The 22,443-nt window shown below is 44.6% G+C and overlaps 1 protein-coding gene across 1 annotated transcript in view; it reads left to right on the top strand.

The window, feature by feature from the left end:
* The window catches only part of mrc2 (mannose receptor, C-type 2), a 256,319-nt gene that overhangs the window by 155,410 nt on the left and 78,466 nt on the right, over window positions 1-22,443 (top strand). Inside the window, exons 13-15 of the mRNA XM_072248739.1 lie at window positions 18,029-18,171; window positions 18,906-19,002; window positions 19,745-19,883. Coding sequence (XP_072104840.1) covers window positions 18,029-18,171; window positions 18,906-19,002; window positions 19,745-19,883 — 379 coding nt within the window. The remainder of the gene's footprint in view (window positions 1-18,028; window positions 18,172-18,905; window positions 19,003-19,744; window positions 19,884-22,443) is intronic.

Raw genomic sequence — 22,443 nt, 5'->3', positions numbered from 1 at the left:
CCGTCTTATTGACTTTTTAGTTGCCTTCTGTGGATATTTAAAAGCTTCCCAATCCTTTAACTTCCCACTAATCTTTGCTCTATTATGTGGCCTCTCTTTGGCTTTTATGTTGGCTTTGACATATCTTGTTAGCCGTGGTTGTGTCATCTTGCCTTTAAATTACTTTTTCCTCTTTGAGATGTATATACCCTATGCCTTCCAAATTGATTCCAGAAATTCCAGCCATTGCTGCTCTGCCATCATCCCTGCCAGTGTTCTTTTCCAATTAATTCTGGCCAACTCCTCTCTCATGCCTATGTAATTCCCTTTACTCCACTGTAATATTGATATATCTCACTTTAACTTCTCCTTCTCAAATTTCAGGGTGAGTTCAACCATATTATGATCATTGGCCCCTTAGGGTTCTTTTACCTTAAGCTCGCTAATCAATTCCGGTTCATTGCACAACACCCAATCCAGCACAGCTGATCCCCTTGTAGGCTCAACCATGAGCTGCTCTGAAAAAACATCTTGTAGGCACTCTAGAAATTCCCCCTCTTGGAATCCAACACCAACCTGATTTTCCCAATCTATCTGCACATTGAAATTCCCCCATGACTATTGTAACATTGCCCTTTTGTCATGCATTTTCTATCTCCCAAAGTAACTTGTAGACCACATCCTTATTACTGTTTTGGGGACTGCATATAACTCGCATTAGGGTATTTTTATCCTTGCAGTTCCTTAGCTCTATCCACAATGATTCAACACCTTCCGACCCTATGTCACCTCTTTCTAATTACTTAATTTCATTTTTTTAACCAAGAGCTACACCAACCCCTCTGCTTTCCTGCCTATCCTTTTGATACTGTGCTACAAGTTCATTGACCTTATTCCATATACTGCGCACATACAAATATAACACTCTTGGTCCTGTTTGCACCCTTTTCGAGTTTTTCTGCCTTTTACGTTGCAACTCATCCTGTTGACTGTAATTTTGCCCTATCACCAGCCTCTCCTTGCTAGGAGTCTCACTACACACTGCCTCTGTTTGTAAACCAACTACCTCATCCTCAGCACCACCACTCTGCCAAATTAATTTAAACCCACCCAATCAATTCTAGCCAACCTGCCTGCAAGAATATTGAACCCCCTTGGGTTGAGGTGTAACCCGTTTGTTTTGCACAGATCATACCTTCCCCAGAAGAGAATCCAATGATCCATAAATCTGAACCCCTGCCCCCTGTACCAGTGCCTCAGCCACACATTCATCTGCCAGATCATTGTATTCTTACCTTCATTGGCACATGGCACAGGTATCAATCCAGAGGTCACTCCCCTGGAGGTCCTGTTTCTCAACTTTCTACCTAGCTCCCTAAAATCTCTCTTCAGAACCATCTCACCTTGCCTACCTGCCTCATTGGTGCCAATGTGTACCAAGACTTCTGGCTACTCACCCTTGCCCTTGAGAATGCCATAGACCCCATCTGGGACTTCTCTGATCCTGGCACCAGGGAGGCAACATACCATCCGGATGTCTCTATCGCACCCACAGAACCTCATCTCTGTTCCTCTGGCTAAGGAATCTCCTATCAACACTGCAGTCCTCTTCACCTCTCTGCTTTTCTGAGCCACAGCACCAGACTCAGTACCAGAGACCCGGTCACTATGGCTCCCCAGGTAGGTCGACCCCTCAATAGTATCTGAAGTTATTATTGAGGGGAATGGCCACAGGTGTACTCTGCACTGGTTGTGCATTTCCCCTTCTTCTCCTGACAGTCATCCAGTTACCTGTTTCCTGCAAACTAGGGGTGACTACCTCCCTGTAGCTCATGTCTATCGCCTCCTCGTTCTCCCATGTGAGTCAAAGGTCATCAAGCTGCAGCTCCAGTTCCTTAATCCGTTCTCTCAGGAGCTGCAGCTCAGTGCACCTGGTGCAGATGTGTTTATCTGGGAGAGTGGAGGTCTCCCAGTCTTCCCACATCCCACATAGAGTACAAAACACTGCCGCTGGAACCATTCTCTCTAAACTACTGTGCCCTAACGGATGAAGAATGAACAATTAAGAACAGAGAGAGAGTAACTTACTAGAGAATTTATCTCACCCCAGCCTGATGTCACCAAAGCCACTCTAAACACTGGCAAACTCCAAAACAATGGTCATCCCAAGAATGGCCACTCCTCTTGCACTTAAATTATTTTTATTGGCCCTTTCTAATGAAGCCCTCTTGGTGATTGATCGCTCCTCAACTAGAGAAACTGCCACGAAACTCTGCTTTTAAAATCTCGATCACTGTCTTGATTAATAAGTAGCTCTTTTTATGCAACCCTGATGTGGATTGTCCAACTCAGAGCCAGGAGGGAGATTAGTGGGGTGGGATGAATGGACAAGGGAATCACAGAAGGAGTAATCCCTGTGGAAAGTGGAGAGAAGGGACAGGTGCTAGGGTCCCGTTGAGGATAGTGTAAGTTGCAGAGTATGATGTGTTGGATGCGGAGGCTCATGGGGTGAGGATAAGAGGAATTCTATCCCTGTTAAGACAGTGGGAAGATGGGGTGAGGGCAGATATCCAGGAAATGGAGGAGATGCAGGTGAGGCCAACCTCAATGATGGAGGAAGGGAAATCCCGTTCTTTGATGAAGAAGGATATCTCTGATATCCTGGAAAGCAAGCCTTATCTGAGAACAAATGTAGCGGAGACAAAGGAGCTGAGGAAAGGGAGTAGCATTTTCATAGGCGACACAGTGTGAAGAGGTGTAGTCAAGATAGCCATTGGAATTGGTAGGTTTATAGTAGATAGCTTGTCTACGGAGATGAAGACAGAGATGGAGAAAGGGCAGAGGGAGATGTCATAAATGGACCAAGTGAATTTAAAGGCAGGGTGGAAGCTGGAGGCAAAGTTGATTAAATTAACGAGCTCAGCATGGGTGTAATGAGCAGCACCAATGTAGTGGTCAATCTTGTGCAGGAAGAGTTGGGGAGTATTACCGTGGAAGGCTTGGAACATGGACTGTTCTATGTAGCCAACAGAAAGTCAGGCATTGCTGGGGACCTTGCTGGTGCCCATGGCTACCCTTGAATCAGGAGAAAGTGGGAGGTGCCGAAAGAGATATTGTTGAGGGTGAGGACCAGTTCTGCCAGACAGAGGAGTGTGGCAGTGGAGGGGATCTGGTCGGGAGCAGAATGCAGAATAAAGTGTAACAGCTAAAGAAAAAGTGCATTGCAAATAAACAAATAAGGTGCAAGATCATAATGAGGTAGATTGTGAGGTCAGAACCATAAGAACCATGCTAATGAATGTGCCCCACATGAATTTCCTCTTGCCCTTTTCATCTCACTTATCAACTAAACCTTATGTTCTTTTCTCCTTCAGAACTTACTTGTTTATGCTTAGTGTTTCTGCTGTTATATCTCACTTGCCTTTTGTGGCAGCTTAACCACACTATGGGTAAAAAGGTACCTTCTGAACAGCCTATTTGATTTCAAGCTTCAATTGTTCGTTATGTGCCGTGATGTATGACGTGGGTGATCAAGATCTTTCCATAACCATGATTGTTCTTGAGAAATTTTTTCTATAGAAGTGGTTTGCTCCTACTCTCCAGAGATTGTCTGCCTGACGTCAGTGGTTGCATAACCAGGCCTTGCGGATCTGCACCAGCTGCTCACAAGACCATCCACTGCATGCTCCCATGGCCTCACGTGACCCTGAGTGGGGTGGGGGGAGAGGCTAAGCCCAAATGTGACCTTCAGTCCAGCGAAGGGAAGGAGTACCTTATACCTCCTTTGGTAGAACGTATCTGCATCCTGCCACCCAGATTTCAAGGCATCATTCTTAAAATGTTCTTTTATCAGATGCAGAGAGGGATGATGAGCACTAAAGGTTATCTTTTGCAAAGTAGCTTCAGTATCTGTTTTCACTCTGATATTTAGTTTATTCTAACCACCTTGTTTTGTTCTAAAGCAGTAGTCCTGTCCAATTCTCAGCATGTGTTACCTGCCTCAGCTGAGGCTTATTGATTGAATCAAATGACAGGAGCTTGATCTCATTTTCAACTTTGTGAAGCGAAGTAGTGCCAGGAGAAGGCAATTGCGAACATTGCTTTGCTGGGTGGGGTTTGTTTGATCATAGTCTTCCAAAACCTACTGTGGTGAATGCCCAGGAGATGGGCAAGCAAACAAACTTGGGAAGATTTTGGATTGCAACCTGAAACCTAAAGGGAGATGCTTATAAACACTGACCAAGGTCAATGTCAACTTTGGAGATGCAGAGCTTGTAACCTTCTAAGGACTGATGCCAACTGCAGCTTGTGCTTAGTGTAATATGTAAATTTAGCCCATCCCCCTATCGGGGCATAGGCCACTCACGGCAGTTCACCTGAGTCCTCTGTCCTGGGCTGGTCTTTCATGTTGTCTCCTGGTGCAGCCCATCTTCTCCTCCCTCTCCCAGGGATGAGGTCTTTGGAGCTTCTGTTGAAATTTCTGTACCACTGGGTTTTTACGGGATGTGGTTGCTAGCTTCCTTTCGCAGCTGAGCTTGGGACTGTCCATGGCGAAGTATTTATGTAATAATGTTTCACAGTATTGACACATGCACTATTCCATAGTGAGCAGCATGGGGAGAAAGAGTCATAGAAACAGAAGCATGGAAACAGGCCCTTCATCCCACCTTGTCTGTGCTGGCTATCAACCACTAATCTTACATGAACCGCATTTTTATTTCCCTCCCCTCTCCTTCCCTTTCGTTCCCTTTCGCATTATCTCCCCCAGATATTGTCACACAGCAGCCAATTAGCCTGTCAGTCTGTGCATCCTTGGGATGTGGGAGGGATCCAGAGAACCTGGAAGAAATCAAACCGTTACACAGAGAGCATACAGACTGCACAAAGACGGCTCCCAAAGCCTGGATCGAACCTGGGCCACTGCAGCTCTGAGGCAGCGGCTGTACTTTAGAACTTGCGAGCAATAGCTTAGTCAAAGAAGTAGATTTAAAGATCTCCGCCAAGGGAGGGGAGAGGGATAATGGGAGAGCAGATTCAATGAGCCCAATAGCCTAATTCTGTTCATATGTCCGATGGTCTAAAGGCCAGTGAAATTTAAGAAGAAAACCCTGGTGTTGGGGTCCTGGACAGCTGAGAGCTTTTCTCTTTAATAGACTTGCCCTTAGAAACAAGGATGACTTCATCCATCAACTTCTCTGGGTTCTGGGGAGTCTCATGAGAGAATTGTAGACTGCTGCAGGAGGGGTTGGTGGAATTTTATGGAACAACTAAGTGGGTTGTTAGAATTGTTGTACCCTCCTGCTGCTTGGCCTCTGACCGGAAAGACTTGACATGCTTTTGGTATTTGTCTGGAAGTTTCACTGCCAGGTTGTATAGATCTGAGCCGAGGGTTTCTGAGAGTGTGCTTCCATGAGTCCATTTGCGCAAGGAAGCTTTGGGAATATTCTTGAAAGGTTCTTTCAGTCCAGGAATCTTGCTGATGGATCTGGGGTGTAGGGACATTTGCCAAGTAGACTCGAGCTTGAGGGCTGACTTAGAGGTCCTATTTCCAACATTCTTTCTCATTTGGCCAAAGGCAGTGTTGTCAGGTTTTCACTCTGAGAAGTGACATGGAGATCTGGCAAGTGATCGACATTGGCTGGGATCGGTGTTCTGCATGAGCAGTCGTCCAATGAATGACGTCTGTTATCTGGATTTTGTTGTCAGATTGTCTTACAGATGCTGACTGAGAAATTTATTGTTTTGTGGTAGCAGTACAATGCAGTCCTAACAAATTGCTCTAAAAACCAATAATTAAACAGTCCCAAAGAGGAATAGTGACGTAGCGTTGTTGGGTTTATGGACCATTCACAAATCTGATGGCGGAAAGGAAGAAGCTGTTCTTAAAATATTGAGTTGTAGCCCCCCCGGACAACCTCAGGGTCGCTCAGCTCACTGTCGTCTAGAGAAACACCCTCGGCCCCGCCAAACTGGGTAATTAGTTTGTGTGGATGCTGTGTGATGCACCCCACCCCGCCCAAATAACAGACAATACACCAGATACAATTAAATGATTTACAGTTTATAGATATTACTGGAACTATATAATTAATAGAGAATAAAATATAAAAGGAAAATAAAAGGCGCCACACTTATCAAAGTTCAGTCTCTTCGTGCACAAACAGTTGGAGCTCGGGACCCTCCTTCTTCACCCTGCGATCCCCTCGGACCACCTTGACCTGCCGCCTGGGACTAACAACGGTGGTCAACCAGACGCTCCACACGAGTCCGTCTCTGTCTCCGTCTCCTCTCCTCACTGAACACCCTGGATCTCGGACTCCTGCGCGGGGTCCGACCCCATTAGCCGACTCACAGCACCTTGTCCATCCTCCCTCCCTCTCTCTCGTGCCTTCTGCTCAAAAACCCGCATATCACAATAACTTACAGACACACAGAAAGAATAACTTCTATCCCAATTGGTTTTTTCATCCTCTTATCAATAACATAATCCAAACAAACTACTAGTGGAAGGACTTTCTCAGCAGTTAACATAACAAAGAAGCCATTTTAATTAGCCTACGCAGTAACATAAAAGAAGAAACCCCTTACAGAGTGTACGGCTTCAGGCTCCTGTACCTCCTACCTGACAGTAACAATGAGAAGAGGCAGTCCTCCTCCAATCTGTCCTCCCTCTGTTCTCTCTTTCCCTTCTCCTCCCGCTTTCCAACCTAGCCCTGCTCTTCCTCTTCCAATACCAATACCCCACTCTCCATTTCCTCCTCCTCCTTTTTCTTTTGCCATTTCCTAGCTTTGAGCAGCTCATTTTCTGACAAGTGAGGCCAATCCTGTTTGCTTCTGGTATTTTCTATCCATGGTTCTAGAAGAAGTCAGGAAAGAGGCATAAAATTTATGCATCTTTCCTGATCTTATGTTTTATATAAAGCATAAAAGAGCATCACTGTAGCGTAGCGGCTAGCACAATGCTTTACGCTACCAGTGACCGGGGTTCAATTGCCTGTAAGGAATTTGTGCGTTCTTCACGTGACCAGGTGAGTTTCCTCCGGGTGCTCCGGTTTCCTCCCATCGTCCAAAGACACACCGGTTGAAAGATTAATTGCTCATTGTAAATTGGCCTGTGATAAGGTTGGGATTAAATCAGGGGCTTGCTGTGTGGCGCAGCTCGAAGGGCCAGAAGGGCCTGTTCCACACTGTATCTCAACAAATCAATAAATCAACTTGTTGCTTCACAATTGTTTGATTAAGAGTTGATAGAACAGAGGAAAGTAGAACAGACAGTGATGGGGATCTACTAGTGATGAGAAAGCTAAGATTAAAGATGGTGTTGCTTTGTGTTTAGGTATTTTATACCAACAAGATAAGGAAAAATGCTATTCAGACCTATAAATAAGAATCAACCAACTAGAAAACCATTACTTACTGTGTACATACATCTATTGATGCTCCTGGACACACCTTCAGTGATGTTCCTGGAATCATCGGGTGTTTCGGGTCTTTCAACATCATACAACCTCCTCCAGGTGACCCAGCCGGGGCTGATCAGACCCCAGCTTGTGTCCAGATGGCTAGCTACTTATGACTCCATGGCTCCCCTCTTCTGAGCCACAGCCATCTTGAGGCCCTCTCTGCCGCATCGGTGGTACTGCGAATGGCTCTCCTCTTCCTCTCTCCCTCGATGCCCAAGATGCTGAAGGCTCTAACTAAAGAACGGGCAACGAATCCCCTACAACCAACCTCCACTGGGAGACACCTCGCTCTCCATCCAGCCTGCTGACAGTTGCTGACCAGTCCTGCATACTTGGAGAGCTTCCTTTCAAAGGCCTCCTCCAAGCTATCTTCCCATGGGACTATCAGCTCCAGCAGCACCACTTGCTTAGTAGACTCAGACACTAGGACAATGTCTGGTCGCAGGGTGGTGGCTGCGATATGGTTGGGGAACTTCAGATGCCCTTCGAGGTCCACCAACAGCTGCCAGTCCCTTGCAGAGGTCAGAATGCCTGCAGATGTTCTTTTGGCAGGTATTGGCTGCTCCCCAGCTCTGACAAAGTAAATACTGCAGTACAAAGTTAACCAATGAGAAAGCATTTATTCAAGTAATGCAAACTTCCAGAGCTTTTCAGAATTATACATTATATAACCACTAAACTTGCATATAAGAACTCCTTAGCACAAGGAAATAATTAATTGTAAAACTGCTAAGAAAATAACAATTAAACAGTCTAAACTAAGAATTAAACAGTCAAATCCAAACCCCCCCCACTATTGTCTCCTTCCACCCTCCTCCCCCCACTGCTTCCTCCACCCTCCACACATTTCAGCAGATGTCTGGAACCAGAGGTGGTGGTGATAAGCAAAAGGCCTGAGATGTGTGTTTTAAGGTGATAGAATCCTTTAATGGTAGATGGTGTGGGATGGGGAGCAGCCTTACCACAGGGGGATGCAGGTGGCTAGTAGCTGGAGAGTGAGGCACACGGTAGTCCTCTGGAAAGTTGGAGGAGAGGGGCAGTGGGAGAGCAGGAGGGGTTTGTGGTATTAGAGAGGGTAGGCAAATGGGGATTGAAAGGGAGGAGAATAAGATCTGAGGGAGGGAGAAGAGGGGACAGAGTAGGAAACTCATGAGATGATGAGACTTTGTCATCTGAACAACACCACCGTGTCATCTCCCTCAGACTGCTTACTTGTGAATACCACAGCAGCCAGATTTTTTGAAGCCATATTCATGTACACACACTATTAAGTTTTGCATTAATGCTGGTACAAGCTGAGCCAGAAGCAGCTTCAGATGTGTTTATCACCAGTTAAGAGGAGGATTTGATGTGGCTTCAGATAATCCCATTGCCCAAAACAAGCAAATGGACCACACAATGGCTAGATTCACCATATGGAGTCTGTTCAGCAATACCATCACCAGTGATGAGCTAGTCTGTTTGAGCTCAGTTCCTCTATCTTGCCCTCCAGCCTTCAAGCCCTCTCTGTTACCCATTTGCTCTTGCCTACCTACCACTGACCATCATTATCCCCTTCAAATCAAGGATGCAGATGTCCTTTTGAAAAGGAAATATACAAAGGTTCAAAGTACATTTATTATCAAAGTATGTATGCAGTTTACAACTCTGAGATTCATCTTCCCACAGACAGCTGCAAAACAAATAAAACCATGGAACCCATTCAAAGAAAAGCATCAACCCCTCCCCACCCACGTACAAAAAAACCAAATCGCACAACCAGCAACAAAAAAAATGAGCGAAAGACACAGAATATAAAATACAAAATCGAAAAGAGTCCAGGCATATTCAGTTCAGCTCAGTGTTCATTGTCTGCAGTCCGCCCTGATCAAAATCGCCCAAAATAGCAATAACAAATGAGCAACCAGAAAGCAGAAACACGTCATAAGGTGAACTACAGAGTCCAATCCACAAACCACCTCAATTAACCCCTGCCCAAGACCCAGAAGTCTGACACCATCCTCCAACAGCACCAAGGGGGAGAGACGCTGTCTCTCATAAACATTTCTTAATTACACATTAAGTAAGCTCCTCATCGTATATTGCTTGATTATGACAGTGTTTCTATTCTGTCTGAAGTGACCTATTGATATAAATAATTTAAATGTATTTTAAATTCTATTTTGTACAGCTTTGGGATGTTGTCAATAGCCTCAACAAATCAAAACCTGCATTAAAACATATTTAAAAGTACTGCTAAGGTTATCTGAGATGTTCTGGTTAGTGAGATGTACCTAATCCATCTTAAAACTTTCCATTAAAGATTAGAATTGAATGTATTCAGAGTAAGTGTCATGGGCATAATTTTCATTCAGTTTTGAACGTAATTCAGCCATAGCCTTGGTAGTTTTATCTGACTTACCATCCAAAAGCACTGGGGAAAATCTAAGGATTCATTTTAACTTTCCATTACCCTTGCATGAGTGATCATAATGGATAAGTCTTCCTTGCGTAAATGTGCAAGTTTGCAAGGATTTGGGAGTTAATGATGTATACCTTATGGAGGCCAAGGTCATCAACTGGCATCAGTAAGGTAAACCAAAAGGTTTAAATAAGGCAAAAGCAGGTCAAAGTGCAGCTAGGTTTGCTAGAGTAGAAGAGCTGGGATACAAGAGGAATATGTTTCATTATGAGAAATGAGCTCTGTAAACCTTGGCTTCACTTATGTTGCCAAATCATCATAACATCCCTGAGTTGCTATTAACCAAAGAACTGGGTCATTAAGATAAAACTTCTGAAAAATGTGCCCAAAAACCATAGTTTGTAAAGGGCACAATGGGGGAATATCCAAGTCAGAATCAGACTTAGGTTAATATCACCAGCGTATGTTGTGAAATTTGTTCACTTTACGGCAGCAGTACAATGCCATACACGATAATAGAAGAAAAATTGTGAATTGCAGTATGTATATGAAATCTGCTGGTTTCCATGGCTGTGTAGGTCTAGGGCGAAAACCTCTGGCCCCACCAAACTCGTGAGACTGAGGTGCTCTCCCACCCCAGATCCCAGTTTGTGTGGATGCTGTGTAATTTGCTACCCTGTTACAAATTAGTGCCACAAAATTACAGACAGCACACTGTATAGGGTTAAAGGAATTATATTTATGAATCTTAACTAAAGGGATGGTAAAGAATAACAAAAAGAAAAGGGCCCATTCTAATTAGACAGTCAAATGTGCACAAGTTGGAACCCATCTTGAACTTCTCTGTCACTCATGAGCTGGGCCCTCGTCAATGTGAATGCCCACACCACTATCTGAACGTCACTCGCAATCCATCTTGAACAAACGGGTCTCCCACCGGGTCATATACTACGACCAGAAATTAGAAAGTGGTGAGGTAGTGTACATGGGTTCAAAGTCTAGTTAGGAATCAGATGGCAGAGGGAAAAAAGCTGTTCCTGAATCGTTGAGTGTGTGCCTTCAGACTCCTGTACCTCCTTCCAGAAGGTAGCAATAAGAAGAGGGCATGACTTGGGTGATAGGGGCCCTTAATGATGGATGGCACCTTTTTGAGGCATTGCTCCTTGAAGATGTGCTGGATGCTGGGGAGGCTAGTGTCCATGATGAAGCTGACTGAGTTTACAACTCTCTGCAGCTTATTTTAATCCTGTGCAGTAGCCCCTCCTCTCCCCCTACCAGACAGTCAAAGTATTTAAAGGAGCAAGATCTATGTATGATGTAAAACGTGTGACAGGGCAGTATCCCGATGATATAATGGGGCAGATCCATGAAGACATGGAAGTCCTTTTGGAGAAGATTACACGCAGTGCTATAAGATCTGCAATAGAGGAACTTGTCTGTGCTTCGTGGCAAGGATCAGCAAAACAAACCAAGTAACCTCTCTCGTTCCAGTTTTCTCTCAATAGGCTCAGACTGCTGACTGAGCAAAAACTAAATTAACAATTCCTGCTCCTAATTCATGTTGGCCAAGGGCTTCTTTTCCTGTGGAATTGGAACCAAGAAACCAGACTTGCTGAGGCCGAACTCTTCTGTTTCAAGTGTTACTGGTCTGATTTATTTTCTATCTTAACCAAAACCACATGTTCCAAGCTCCAGCAGAATAGTGCTGCCACGGTGCAGTCACTTCCCGCTGAAGGTTCAGATTGTGGAAAGATGCTGCGTCCCTCAGCGCAGCAAGGCCTGCTACTCACCATAGCCTTTACGTTGGCCGTACTATCTCACATGAGATTTTGCCATCTGGAAAAAGAATTGATTGTGGGCAGCAGTAATAAAACTGGGAAGATGGCCGCTAGTTTTACACTTCTCTGATCTTCCTCTGAATAAAGTGGCCCCTGTATTCTCTTAATCCCCCTCCTCTCTCCCCCACCACCTTACCCTATTATAATAGCAGCAGCACTTCCAAACATCAATTCATTGCATTCCACTAGAAGATTTATGGATGTGAAACATGCTGAATAAATTGTTTTTTAAGGTGCAGTATATGGCTGTCAGTTCACTCTTACATTGCATCTTTAGGGGACAATTTTAACCTAATCTCAGCTACAAAAACTGACAGGACTAGGAGTACTGTTTTTGTAGGTCATTTGGCTATATTCTGCTCAAATTCAGGGAGAATAACATTAGATAGCATATGAGTCCCCCCTTTTCTTTCTTCCATGGCCTTCTGTCCTCTTCTATCAGACTCCCCCCTTCTCCAGCCCTGTATCTCTTTCACCAATCAACTTCCCAGCTCTTTACTTCATCCCTCCCCCTTAAGGTTTCACCTATCACCTTGTATATCTCTCTCCCCTCCCCTACCTTTAAAATCTACTCCTCAGCTTTTTTTTCTCCAGTCCTGCTGAAGGGTTTTGGTCCAAAGCGTCGACTGTACTCTTTTCCATAGATGCTGCCTGGCCTGCTGAGTTCCACCAGCATTTTGTGTGTGTTGCTTGGATTTCCAGCATCTGAAGATGTTTGTGACTGGACCAGATCCTGTGGGTTTCCTGCCCTGTTACTTGGGTTGAAGCCTTCCCTTAGATCTCACAGCAGAGCAGTAGAGAGAACTCAGTGTAGACCAGCACACAGCACAGAAAGTAACATTAACTAAAGGAGCATGGAATGTCTCTGATGGTGAGTCCTTTGCACTTGTGAGGCAATCTCTGTGCAGAGCAGATTGCTATTTATTTATTTATTATTTAGAAATACAGCAGCTGATGGACATCACAAGTCCTGGTTATGCAATCACTGACGCCAGGCAGACAATCTCTGAAAAGTATTGATAATGACTGGGGTCACCTGTCCTGTAAAGACACTGCTCAGAAGAAGGCAATGGCAAACTACTTCTGTAGAAAAATTTGCCAAGAAAAATCAAGGTCATGGGAAGACCACGATTGCCCACGTTATATGACGTGACACATAACGAACAAACGGCAGCATGGTAACAGGCCCTTTCAGCTCAACAAGCCCGCGCTACCCAATTAGACCCCTGCAACCAATTAACCTACTAACCCGTACATCTTTGGAATGTGGGAGGAAACCAGAGCACTCAGAGGAAACCCATGCAGTCATGGGGAGAACGTTAAAAGTCCTCACAAACAGCAGCGGGAATTGAACTTAGCGTTGTAGTAGTGTTGCACTAACCGCTACCCGACTGGTAGTTTCGCACTTGCCTTGAAATTCTCTCTTTCTTTTTGTGAAATCTTTTAGATTGTTTGTACAGACTTTGTGGCTGATGATTTAAGATGTCAGGTGGAATGCATCACGAAGAAGCCTTCTGGCATAGAGGAAGAACAGTAGCAGTCATAAAAAATGGAATGATTATAATGCATGGGACCCATGCAATGCTACAGATCTATTCTCCTAGCCCTGAGCATTGCTTGCTGCAACCGCTCAATAGAAATTCAGGCATAATTACCTTCTCTGTGCTTTTAGCAGTAGTCAAAGCAGAAATGTAATTGTGGAAAATCACACTTACGGTGACCTCTCGCTCAATTGATTAAACAATGGGACAAAGTGGAGTGCTGATGGGGTTGCCATTAATAGTTGGATGCTTTCCAGAATGTTCCATTGCATTTTTACACACTTTGCCTCCATTGAGTGCTGACCCAACGTATCAATGATTAGGAAAACAATCCAAATCTTTTGTAACCTCTCTTCTAAATTCTGAGCATTGTCAAAGAGATTGATATCCCTTCCTGGAGATCCAGGATATTCCGGGAAGGTGGGTACCATAGGAAGAGATGGGTTGCTGGATCTCCATACCCTTTCCCTGTCCAGGCTAGCCTCAGTGTCCATTTAGTATGCATCAGAGGAAAGTGCAAGTGTCCATACATGAATAAAAGGAAGAGTCAAGCTTCTGGAGTTGTTTGAGATGGAAAGAAACAAAATAAAATGTTGCTTAAAGTTGCCTTGATTTTTTGCGGTTGTGCAAGGCTGTCTCTCGGGAGTAAAAGAGCTGAGAAGCAGGAGTCACAGTGCTCATTGTGGTCTGAAAAGCTGATCTGTGAAAAGACTCTACCTGCAAAAGGCAGCCCAGTACTGGCTGAAAGGACCACTGTGCTACTTCCTCTGAAGAAAACAGTCTTATGTCCAAGAAACTCAAGCTCGCACAAAGAAATAAAGCATTCAAAGGGAGAAAGTTTCATTCTTAACCTGATATCACAAGACCCCATCAAGCTAGCTCACTTTTTAAGCAGTCGAGGGCGAGCTTCCCATAGGTATAATCTTCCACAATTACACTCTTATTGTAAAACTGTTCATGACCTTTGGCCTTTCAGCAGCTGCCAGACAAATGAGCTCAACAAACATAGCCCACTCTACTGAATTAAATGTTCCCTTCCTGAGATACTGTAACCTACAGTACTGTGCAAAAGCCCCAGGCACATATACATAGCTAAGGTGCCTAAGACTTTTGCATAGTGGTATAGTAATTTTATGTATTGCACTGTACTGCTGCCACAAAATAAAACAAATTTCCTGTCATATGAGAGTGATGATAAACCTGATTCTGATGTGGGTCTCTATTGCAGACTGAGAGTGGGAAGGGGGCAGGGAGACGGGAATCATGGTTGGGAAAAGAGGAAGGGAGAGGAGAAGCATCAGGAAGCACCAGAGAGACATTCTGTAATGATCAATAAACCAACTGTTTGGAATCAAATAACCTTACCTGTTTTCTCAGGGCTAGGTGTGTCTGCACCCATAGCTGCCCTCCTCCCTGCCCCTGGCACTCTTTCTCTGCCACCTGTCCCACACCCCTCCCTTGGCACTCCACCCTCACCATTCCCAACATCCTTTGCTCCTGCCAAATTTACAAACTCGCTCTCCGCTCCACGTTGATAAATACAGTACTGTCCAAAACTCTTAGGCACCCTAGCTATATATATGTGCCTAAACTTTTGCCCCACTCCAGCACCCCCACTCCCTGCAGATTCACCACCTCCTGCAGCTACTTTGAATTTCTGATTCAATAAGTAGATACAATTGGCTTAGAAACCAGACCCAAACTTCTAAGTGCCAGAGAGAGTAGCCAGTCCACAAATCATAGCTTCAGCCAGCCGACCTACCAGTTCCCCAGCTCCCTAAGCTAGATGTGTTTCAGGGGATCTGCTGCCAGAACAGGAGGAGGTTATATTCTACCCTTTGCATTAGGCCTGTTGGTCTACATTCAGAAAACTATAATTAAGATTAAAGGCTTATCAAACTGAGGTATTTAAGACCGTTATAAGATTCCTTAACTTCAATACTTCTAGAACTTTTTCTCAAATTGGAGAGTCATAATTTGAAGGGAAGCCTGTTGAGTCTATCTGTCATTTAATCATAGCTGATTTGCTTTTCAGCCACTTTCTCCCCATAGCCCTTAGCCCCCTAACCAATCAAGAACCTAGGAACCACTGCCTCAACTACACACAGTGACATGGCTCAAATGAATTGCACAGATTCACCACCCTCTGGCTGAAGAAATTCCTCCCTCATCTTGGTTTTATAGGGATGTCTGTTTATTCAGAGGCTACATCATTGGATCCTAGACTGTTCTACTAATGGAAGCATCCTCTCTGTGTCCATTTTATCTAGTACTTGCCTCATCCTTATGAACCACATTGATTTGAGATAACATAGGTTAAGCCTTTCACTCCTGGAATCATTCTTGAGAACCTTCTTTGGATCCTCTCCAGTGCCAGCATATCTTTCTTCAGATACTGTGCCCAAACTTGCTCATAGTATTCCAAATGCAGTCTGACCAATGCCTTATAAAGCTTCTGCTTTGTAAGGAAACTGGAATCCTCTCTACCAAGAAAGCGCCATGTCTGAAATTTGAAACCCTTAAAACTGAGATCACCATACTAAGGTTGACTCAGTTCTAGAAATCAGATGCTGGACCTTTAGCCCAGATGGATGAGAATGGCTCCATGCGCCTATCTAAGAGCCTTTGTACATGCCCCTATTGTGTCAGTCTCTCCTGCCATCTCTGACAGTCCAGGCACGCACCACTCTGTGTAAAGTACATAGAACATAAGAAATAAGAGCAAGAGTAGGCCGTATGGCCCGTCAAGCCTGCTCCATCGTTCAATAAGATCATGGCTGATCTGACCATGGACTCATCTCCACCTCCCCGCCTTTTCCCCAGAACCCTTAATTCCCCTACTTTGCAAAAATCTATCCAACCTTGTCTTAAATATATTTACTGAGGTTGCCTCTAGTGCTTCAATTGGGCAGAGAATTCCACAGATTCACCACTCTTTGAGAAAAGCAGTTCTTCCTCACCTCCATCCTAAATGTTCCGCCTGACCGTTCGTTTGTTTGTTATGTGCTGTATTGTGTGACCTAGGCGATCATGGTTGTTTCAGGCAAGTTTTTCTGCAGAAGTAGTTTGCCATTTTCTTCTTCTGGGCAGTGTCTTTATAAGACAGGTGACCCCAACCATTATCAATACTCTTCAGAGATTGTCTCCTTGGCGTCAGTGGTCATATAACCAGGACTTGTGATCTGCACCAGCTGCTCATATGACCATCCATCGCCTGCTCCCATGGCCTCACGTGACCCGGATCGTGGGGGGGGGGGGCGGTGTGTGGGAGTTAAGCAGGTGCTACACCTTGCCCCAGGGTGACCTGCAGGCTGGCAGAGGGAAGAAGTGCCTTGCACCTCCTTTGGTAGAGACATGTCTCCACCCTGTCACCCATTTATCTCTGGCGCCGCTCTGAAAAGTTCCTCCACTCATCTTAAAGACTTGTGGCTTGTACCAGGCAACAAATGCAATGTGGCCTTGTTGGCACATTAACCTATTGTCCAGAAGAGAGTATTACACAGTCCATCAGAGGAGGTGTTAAGGGCTGAGTTTATAGCTTGCCCAAGCTCCTGTAGTGGTCTGAAAAGTGGCTCCCTGGCCAATACTTATGCCTCAGTTAAGATACCTATAATACAGGAGTTGGTCACTGTCTCTAGAAAATCCACAGATCTTACTCTTCTGCTGCATCCTCTGATATTGTGTATCTTGTAATTACTGAGTACACGAAGCTGGGCGGCAGTGTTAGCTGTGAGGAGGATGCTAAGAGGATGCCGGGTGACTTGGATAGGTTTGGTGAGTGGGCAAATTCATGACAGATGCAATTTAATGTGGATAAATGTGAGGTTATCCACTTTGGTGGCAAAAACAGGAAAACGGATTATTATCTGAATGGTGGCCGATTAGGAAAAGGGGAGGTGCAACGAGACCTGGGTGTCATTATACACCAGTCATTGAAAGTGGGCATGCAGGTACAGCAGGCGGTGAAAAAGGCGAATGGTATGCTGGCATTTATAGCGAGAGGATTCAAGTACAGGAGCAGGGGGGTACTACTGCAGTTGTACAAGGCCTTGGTGAGACCACACCTGGAGTATTGTGTGCAGTTTTGGTCCCCTAATCTGAGGAAAGACATCCTTGCCATAGAGGGAGTACAAAGAAGGTTCACCAGATTGATTCCTGGGATGGCAGGACTTTCATATGAAGAAAGACTGGATGAACTGGGCTTGTACTTGTTGGAATTTAGAAGATTGAGGGGGGATCTGATTGAAACGTATAAGATCCTAAAGGGATTGGACAGGCTAGATGCAGGAAGATTGTTCCCGATGTTGGGGAAGTCCAGAACGAGGGGTCACAGTTTGAGGATAAAGGCGAAGCCTTTTAGGACTGAGATTAGGAAAAACTTCTTCACTCAGAGAGTGGTGAATCTGTGGAATTCTCTGCCACAGGAAACAGTTGAGGCCAGTTCATTGGCTATATTTAAGAGGGAGTTAGATATGGCCCTTGTGGCTACGGGGATCAGGGGGTATGGAGGGAAGGCTGGGGCGGTGTTCTGAGTTGGATGATCAGCCATGATCATAATAAATGGTGGTGCAGGTTCGAAGGGCCGAATGGCCTACGCCTGCACCTATTTTCTATGTTTCTATGCCCACAAGAAATCGAATCTCAGGGCTGCATATGGTGACAGATATGTACTTTGATAATAAACTTACCGAGTTTTTGAACCTTTACCAGTGATTTCTCTTGTCCTAAACTTCTGAGTGTTAATTTTTCAGGTTAATGTATTATCTACACTGTGCAGACTTGACTTGTTCTCCTTCTTCTGGGTAGGTGTTTCACTTCAACACCATCTATGGTAAGAAGAACTGGGTGCAGGCACACATGTTCTGCCGTGAACAAGGAGCTCAATTGCTCAGCATCAGCAGCTTTGAAGAAGAGAAGTTTGCTGAAAAAATTGTCCATGACATATTTGGGTGAGTCAGGTTAAAGAATTCCTTTTTGTGCTAGGCATTGGGTCATTTTGGGGTGCCTAACTTCCTTTTCCTTTATGGACTTCTTTTCATGCAAGCTCTTTCTGGAGATGTTTTATCTTTAGAAAGCATGGATGTGGAATTTGCATTAGATCCACTGTTTCCACACTGTTAGCAACTCACTCCCCGGGATTCCACTACAACACGTTGCTTGAAAGTCTGGTGGTTCCTACCAGAACTGAAGACATTTCCAAAAACCTCCATTGTCACAATGCAAACTCACAGTAAACCTTGTGTAACCTCGCCACAACCTTCATGAATCTATAACTTTAAATTCCAGATTATTGTCACAACCCAATCTGACCTGCAGTATCTGCAGTATACCCACAGCATATCATGCAATCTCTATCTAACTCCTATATAATGTCTGATCCATAACAAATACCACCTCACACCCAAATTTTACATGACTCCGTAGCACTCAGTTCACCATATACACCTGACTTGCTTCCCACTCCTCCTGTCAACCCCTAAATAATCCATATCTAATCCCCCCATTTGCAACATGACCCAAACACAGTTTGATTTGTTACATAATCCACACAATCTCTATCTGTCCCCACAATCTCATTTAATTGTGTGGTAATCAAATCTCAAAACAACACTGTGATGGTGAAAGTTATGAGATGGGTGTAAAGTCATTGTTGGATCTCTCACTCTGTGTTCCTGTTTTCCAGGGAATCGGAGGACCATGAGAATCATTGGTTCTGGCTTGGGCTGAATAGGCGGAACCCTGGGACTGACCGGAGCTGGGCATGGAGTGATGGGACAGGAGTGAGTATCTGAACAAGGCTCGTATGGAATGAACAAAAGTGCATTTCTGCACTATAGGGTAACTTAGTGCTCTTTACCAGGATGTCAGAATTTTTCAGTCAGCGAAACACCACACCCTGAATAACTTTCCTGTTCTCCTAGCTTGTTCCAAGTTAAATTCCCAGTGTACCTTATACAGCCATTGACACCTACACAGAGTGAATGATTTTACGTGAATGTTTGCTTCTGACACTGGTAATGGGTGACCAATGAATCAAGTGTGTAACTCATATGATTATGATAAATTGTTGACCATAATGGACAACTGTACTTTGAGCAAGAATTCCCTTTGGCTCTTGCTATTCCCCATTGCCTTTGCTACACCATTGTTGGCCTCAGCAGCCTCTGAACAGGTAGACCTAATAACTATCTATATGGACGTGTGCCAAGCTTTATCTGCTGCTGATGCCATGAATCACCTTTGACAGTGATAAAAATTATAAATGCTAGTTGCTGTGAGGACATGGCTGTGTCCTCTCCCTGGTCCAGAGCCTGGAAGCTCATTAACATAGTGCAGGAGTAAGACCACCCAGCCTGTCAAGGTGCTCCCACTGACCCCAGCCCTTGCAAGCTCCCCACGAGTGTAAACATTCCAGCGTCTTCCCTGTAGTGCCTCAGTAAAAGTACTCCTCATTGTTTGAAACTCTGAAGAATACAGATCGTGATGCAGGCCACATCTGAAACCCATATCCTCCCTCCACAGTATTCCTACAATAACTTTGGGCGGGATACCTACGACGACGACAACATCCGTCGCTGTGCGGTCACAGATATCGCCTCCTCACTGTGGCGTTCTGTGCGATGTGAGATTCAACTGGACTGGATTTGCAAGATACGCAAAGGTAGGAATAATGATGATGGGAGGGAGGTGAATCTGCAGAAAGCAACTGCTTCGGGCAAACCGAATGGAGTCCAGGCCCATTTGTTCTCAGTGGTTGGTGCTGCAGGCCACCCCCAGCTTCTGAGATTCCTGACTTTCAATCTGAATTTTTGGAGTGGAGTGAAAGGCTAAATTAAATGCACAAATCGCAGAGAACAATCATTGGACATGGAATTCAATAACTAATAATATTCTGCCTTATGCTCTTGAAGGGTCTAGCTGGGAAAGTATTCTGGAATAGTAGCCCTGGGCAATATTCCCAGCATCCAGACAACATTTAGTGGGTGGTTGCAATACTCCCCTTCTGCCCAGAGTGGAGCAAGTTATATCACCTCAAAGCAGAGGAGAGGCCTGTAAGGATCGAGCACTCAGCACAGGGTAGTGAACCATTACCAAAGCTCTCACCTTCTCAGTAACACATCAGTAAAGGAGCAATCTCAATCTCTCTCTCTCTCTCTCTCACTCACTCACACACACACACACACACACACACACACACACACACACACACACACACACACACAGTCTAGCGGTCATTACTTTAAATATGACTGGTTTCGTTACAGAAAGCAGGGAACAGGCAAATTCAGCTTTCATCTGTGAAATTATAACAGCCAACATGTTCATTCCCAGAATCCTCATCTGTTAATACTCCATTCAATCTGAAACCACATCTTATCCATTAATATCTCACCCAGTCTAATTTCTCTCCAGCTTATTTCCCGTACTCTTCAAATGTTTGATCTATTCACTCCCAGATCCTGTGGCTGTTTGTAGTGTCAAAGATTCAGGGATTCAAAGTACTGTACATTTATGTATGCAGTATACAACCCTGAATTTGGTCTTCCCCACAGACACCCACGAAACAGAAAACCATAGAATCAGTTCATAGAAAAACATCAAACACCCAACGTGCAAAAAAAGAACAAATTGCGCAAACAGCAAAAAAACGTGAAAAACAAAGACTGCAAAACACCAAATCACAAAGTCATTGAAGGAGTCCAGGTATATTCAGTTCAGTTCAATCCAGTGCTGGGTAGCTCGTTATCAGCAGGCCACAGCGCCAGTCCCCCCCAATCAAAATCTCACAAAACAGCACCAAAAAAGGAGTGACTAGAAACCAGAAACACATCATAATGTCTTGGCACCATTTTCATTCCAGTTTGTAAGAGATGATGTTAGATGTATAGAGACCCCATTTGAATGCAGAAAAGCCACTGCAGATGCAAAGAAGGCTCAGCAATAAGTGTGAACTGTATGCAGAGAAAATAGTGAGGGTTTCGTGTTGAGGAGCAATCTAATGAGCAATGCAGAGTGAGCTTTGTCTCTTTAAATACTGTATATTATTTCAGGGAAAAAGGGGTTCCCCAAAGCTGATCGTTGTAGAAGTAAACAAGAACTACAGTTTTTCTATCATTGACACAACTCTGGGAAATGCTATGCTGGGTCCATGTTTCTGGTGCAGGAAATTAGGGCCAAATCTCCCATCAGGAGCTGAGAAGCTGCAAATGGATAACTTCTTGCTTGCTTGCTACTGAATTGTACCAGATCTGTCAGGCCAGATAGGTTTCCATGATCAAATGTAAGTGGACCGTTAATGGAATGTTTTGCTTTCTGGATATCATTACTTACCAGAGTGCTTGACATGGAATAGCAAGGTCAGTATTGAGTCTGTCAATTAATTTATTTGCCATCGTAACAGACAAAGCAGCAGAGGAACTCAGTGGGCCAGGCAGCATCTATGGAGGGAAATGGACAGTTGACATTTCAGGTCACAACCCTTCTCTGGACGGATGATTATAGATGCTGCCTGAACTGCTGAGTTCCTTCAGCAACTTTGTGGCTACAGTCTTTTGTCTCTCCAGTTTGTGCCTCTTGTCCTCTTTCCTTGCTCTTTTATTGTTCCGCACTTTCTTGGCTTCACACATAAACCTTCAGGTTCTTCGAGTGTGTGTTGACCTTGTTCCTGTGACTTTCAGAAAGACTGTGTTACTTCCCATCACCCTTTGAAGAGATTATTTTTCTTCACCTCTTTGCTATATTTCAATTGTAAAATTGCATTCAAACCTCCTGACAAATTGAGTCGGCACTGGAGAAATCTAAAAGATGTTATGGCTTGTTAGCCAGATGTTCCCAGCGACAGACCCCACAACCAGGACTACTCCTGCAACATTATGCACTGGTAGCATGTAAAGAAAGAACAAAAGTTTGAAAACAGCGGGATAGAAGCTGCCCTTGATCCTGGTGTGTGTGCTTTTAGGCTTTTGTATCCTCTGCCTAATGGGAGGGGGAGAAGAGAGGATAGCCAGGGTGGGTGGGGTCTTTGGTTACGCTGGCCCCTCTACTCAAAAGGCAGTGCCTCAAGAAGGCGGCACCCATTTTGAAGGACCCTCACTATCTAGGACATGCCGTCTTCTCATTGCTGCCATTAAGGAGGAGGTACAGGAGCCTGAAGACACACACCCAACATTTTAGGACCAGCTTTTCCCCCTCTGTCGTCAGATTTGTGAACGGTCCATGAA

Source organism: Mobula birostris, chromosome X (genome assembly GCF_030028105.1).
Source record: "Mobula birostris isolate sMobBir1 chromosome X, sMobBir1.hap1, whole genome shotgun sequence".
NCBI classification, from domain to species: domain Eukaryota; kingdom Metazoa; phylum Chordata; class Chondrichthyes; order Myliobatiformes; family Myliobatidae; genus Mobula; species Mobula birostris.
Note: the sequence above shows the minus strand (reverse complement) of the source record. Positions and strands in the feature narration are given on the sequence as shown.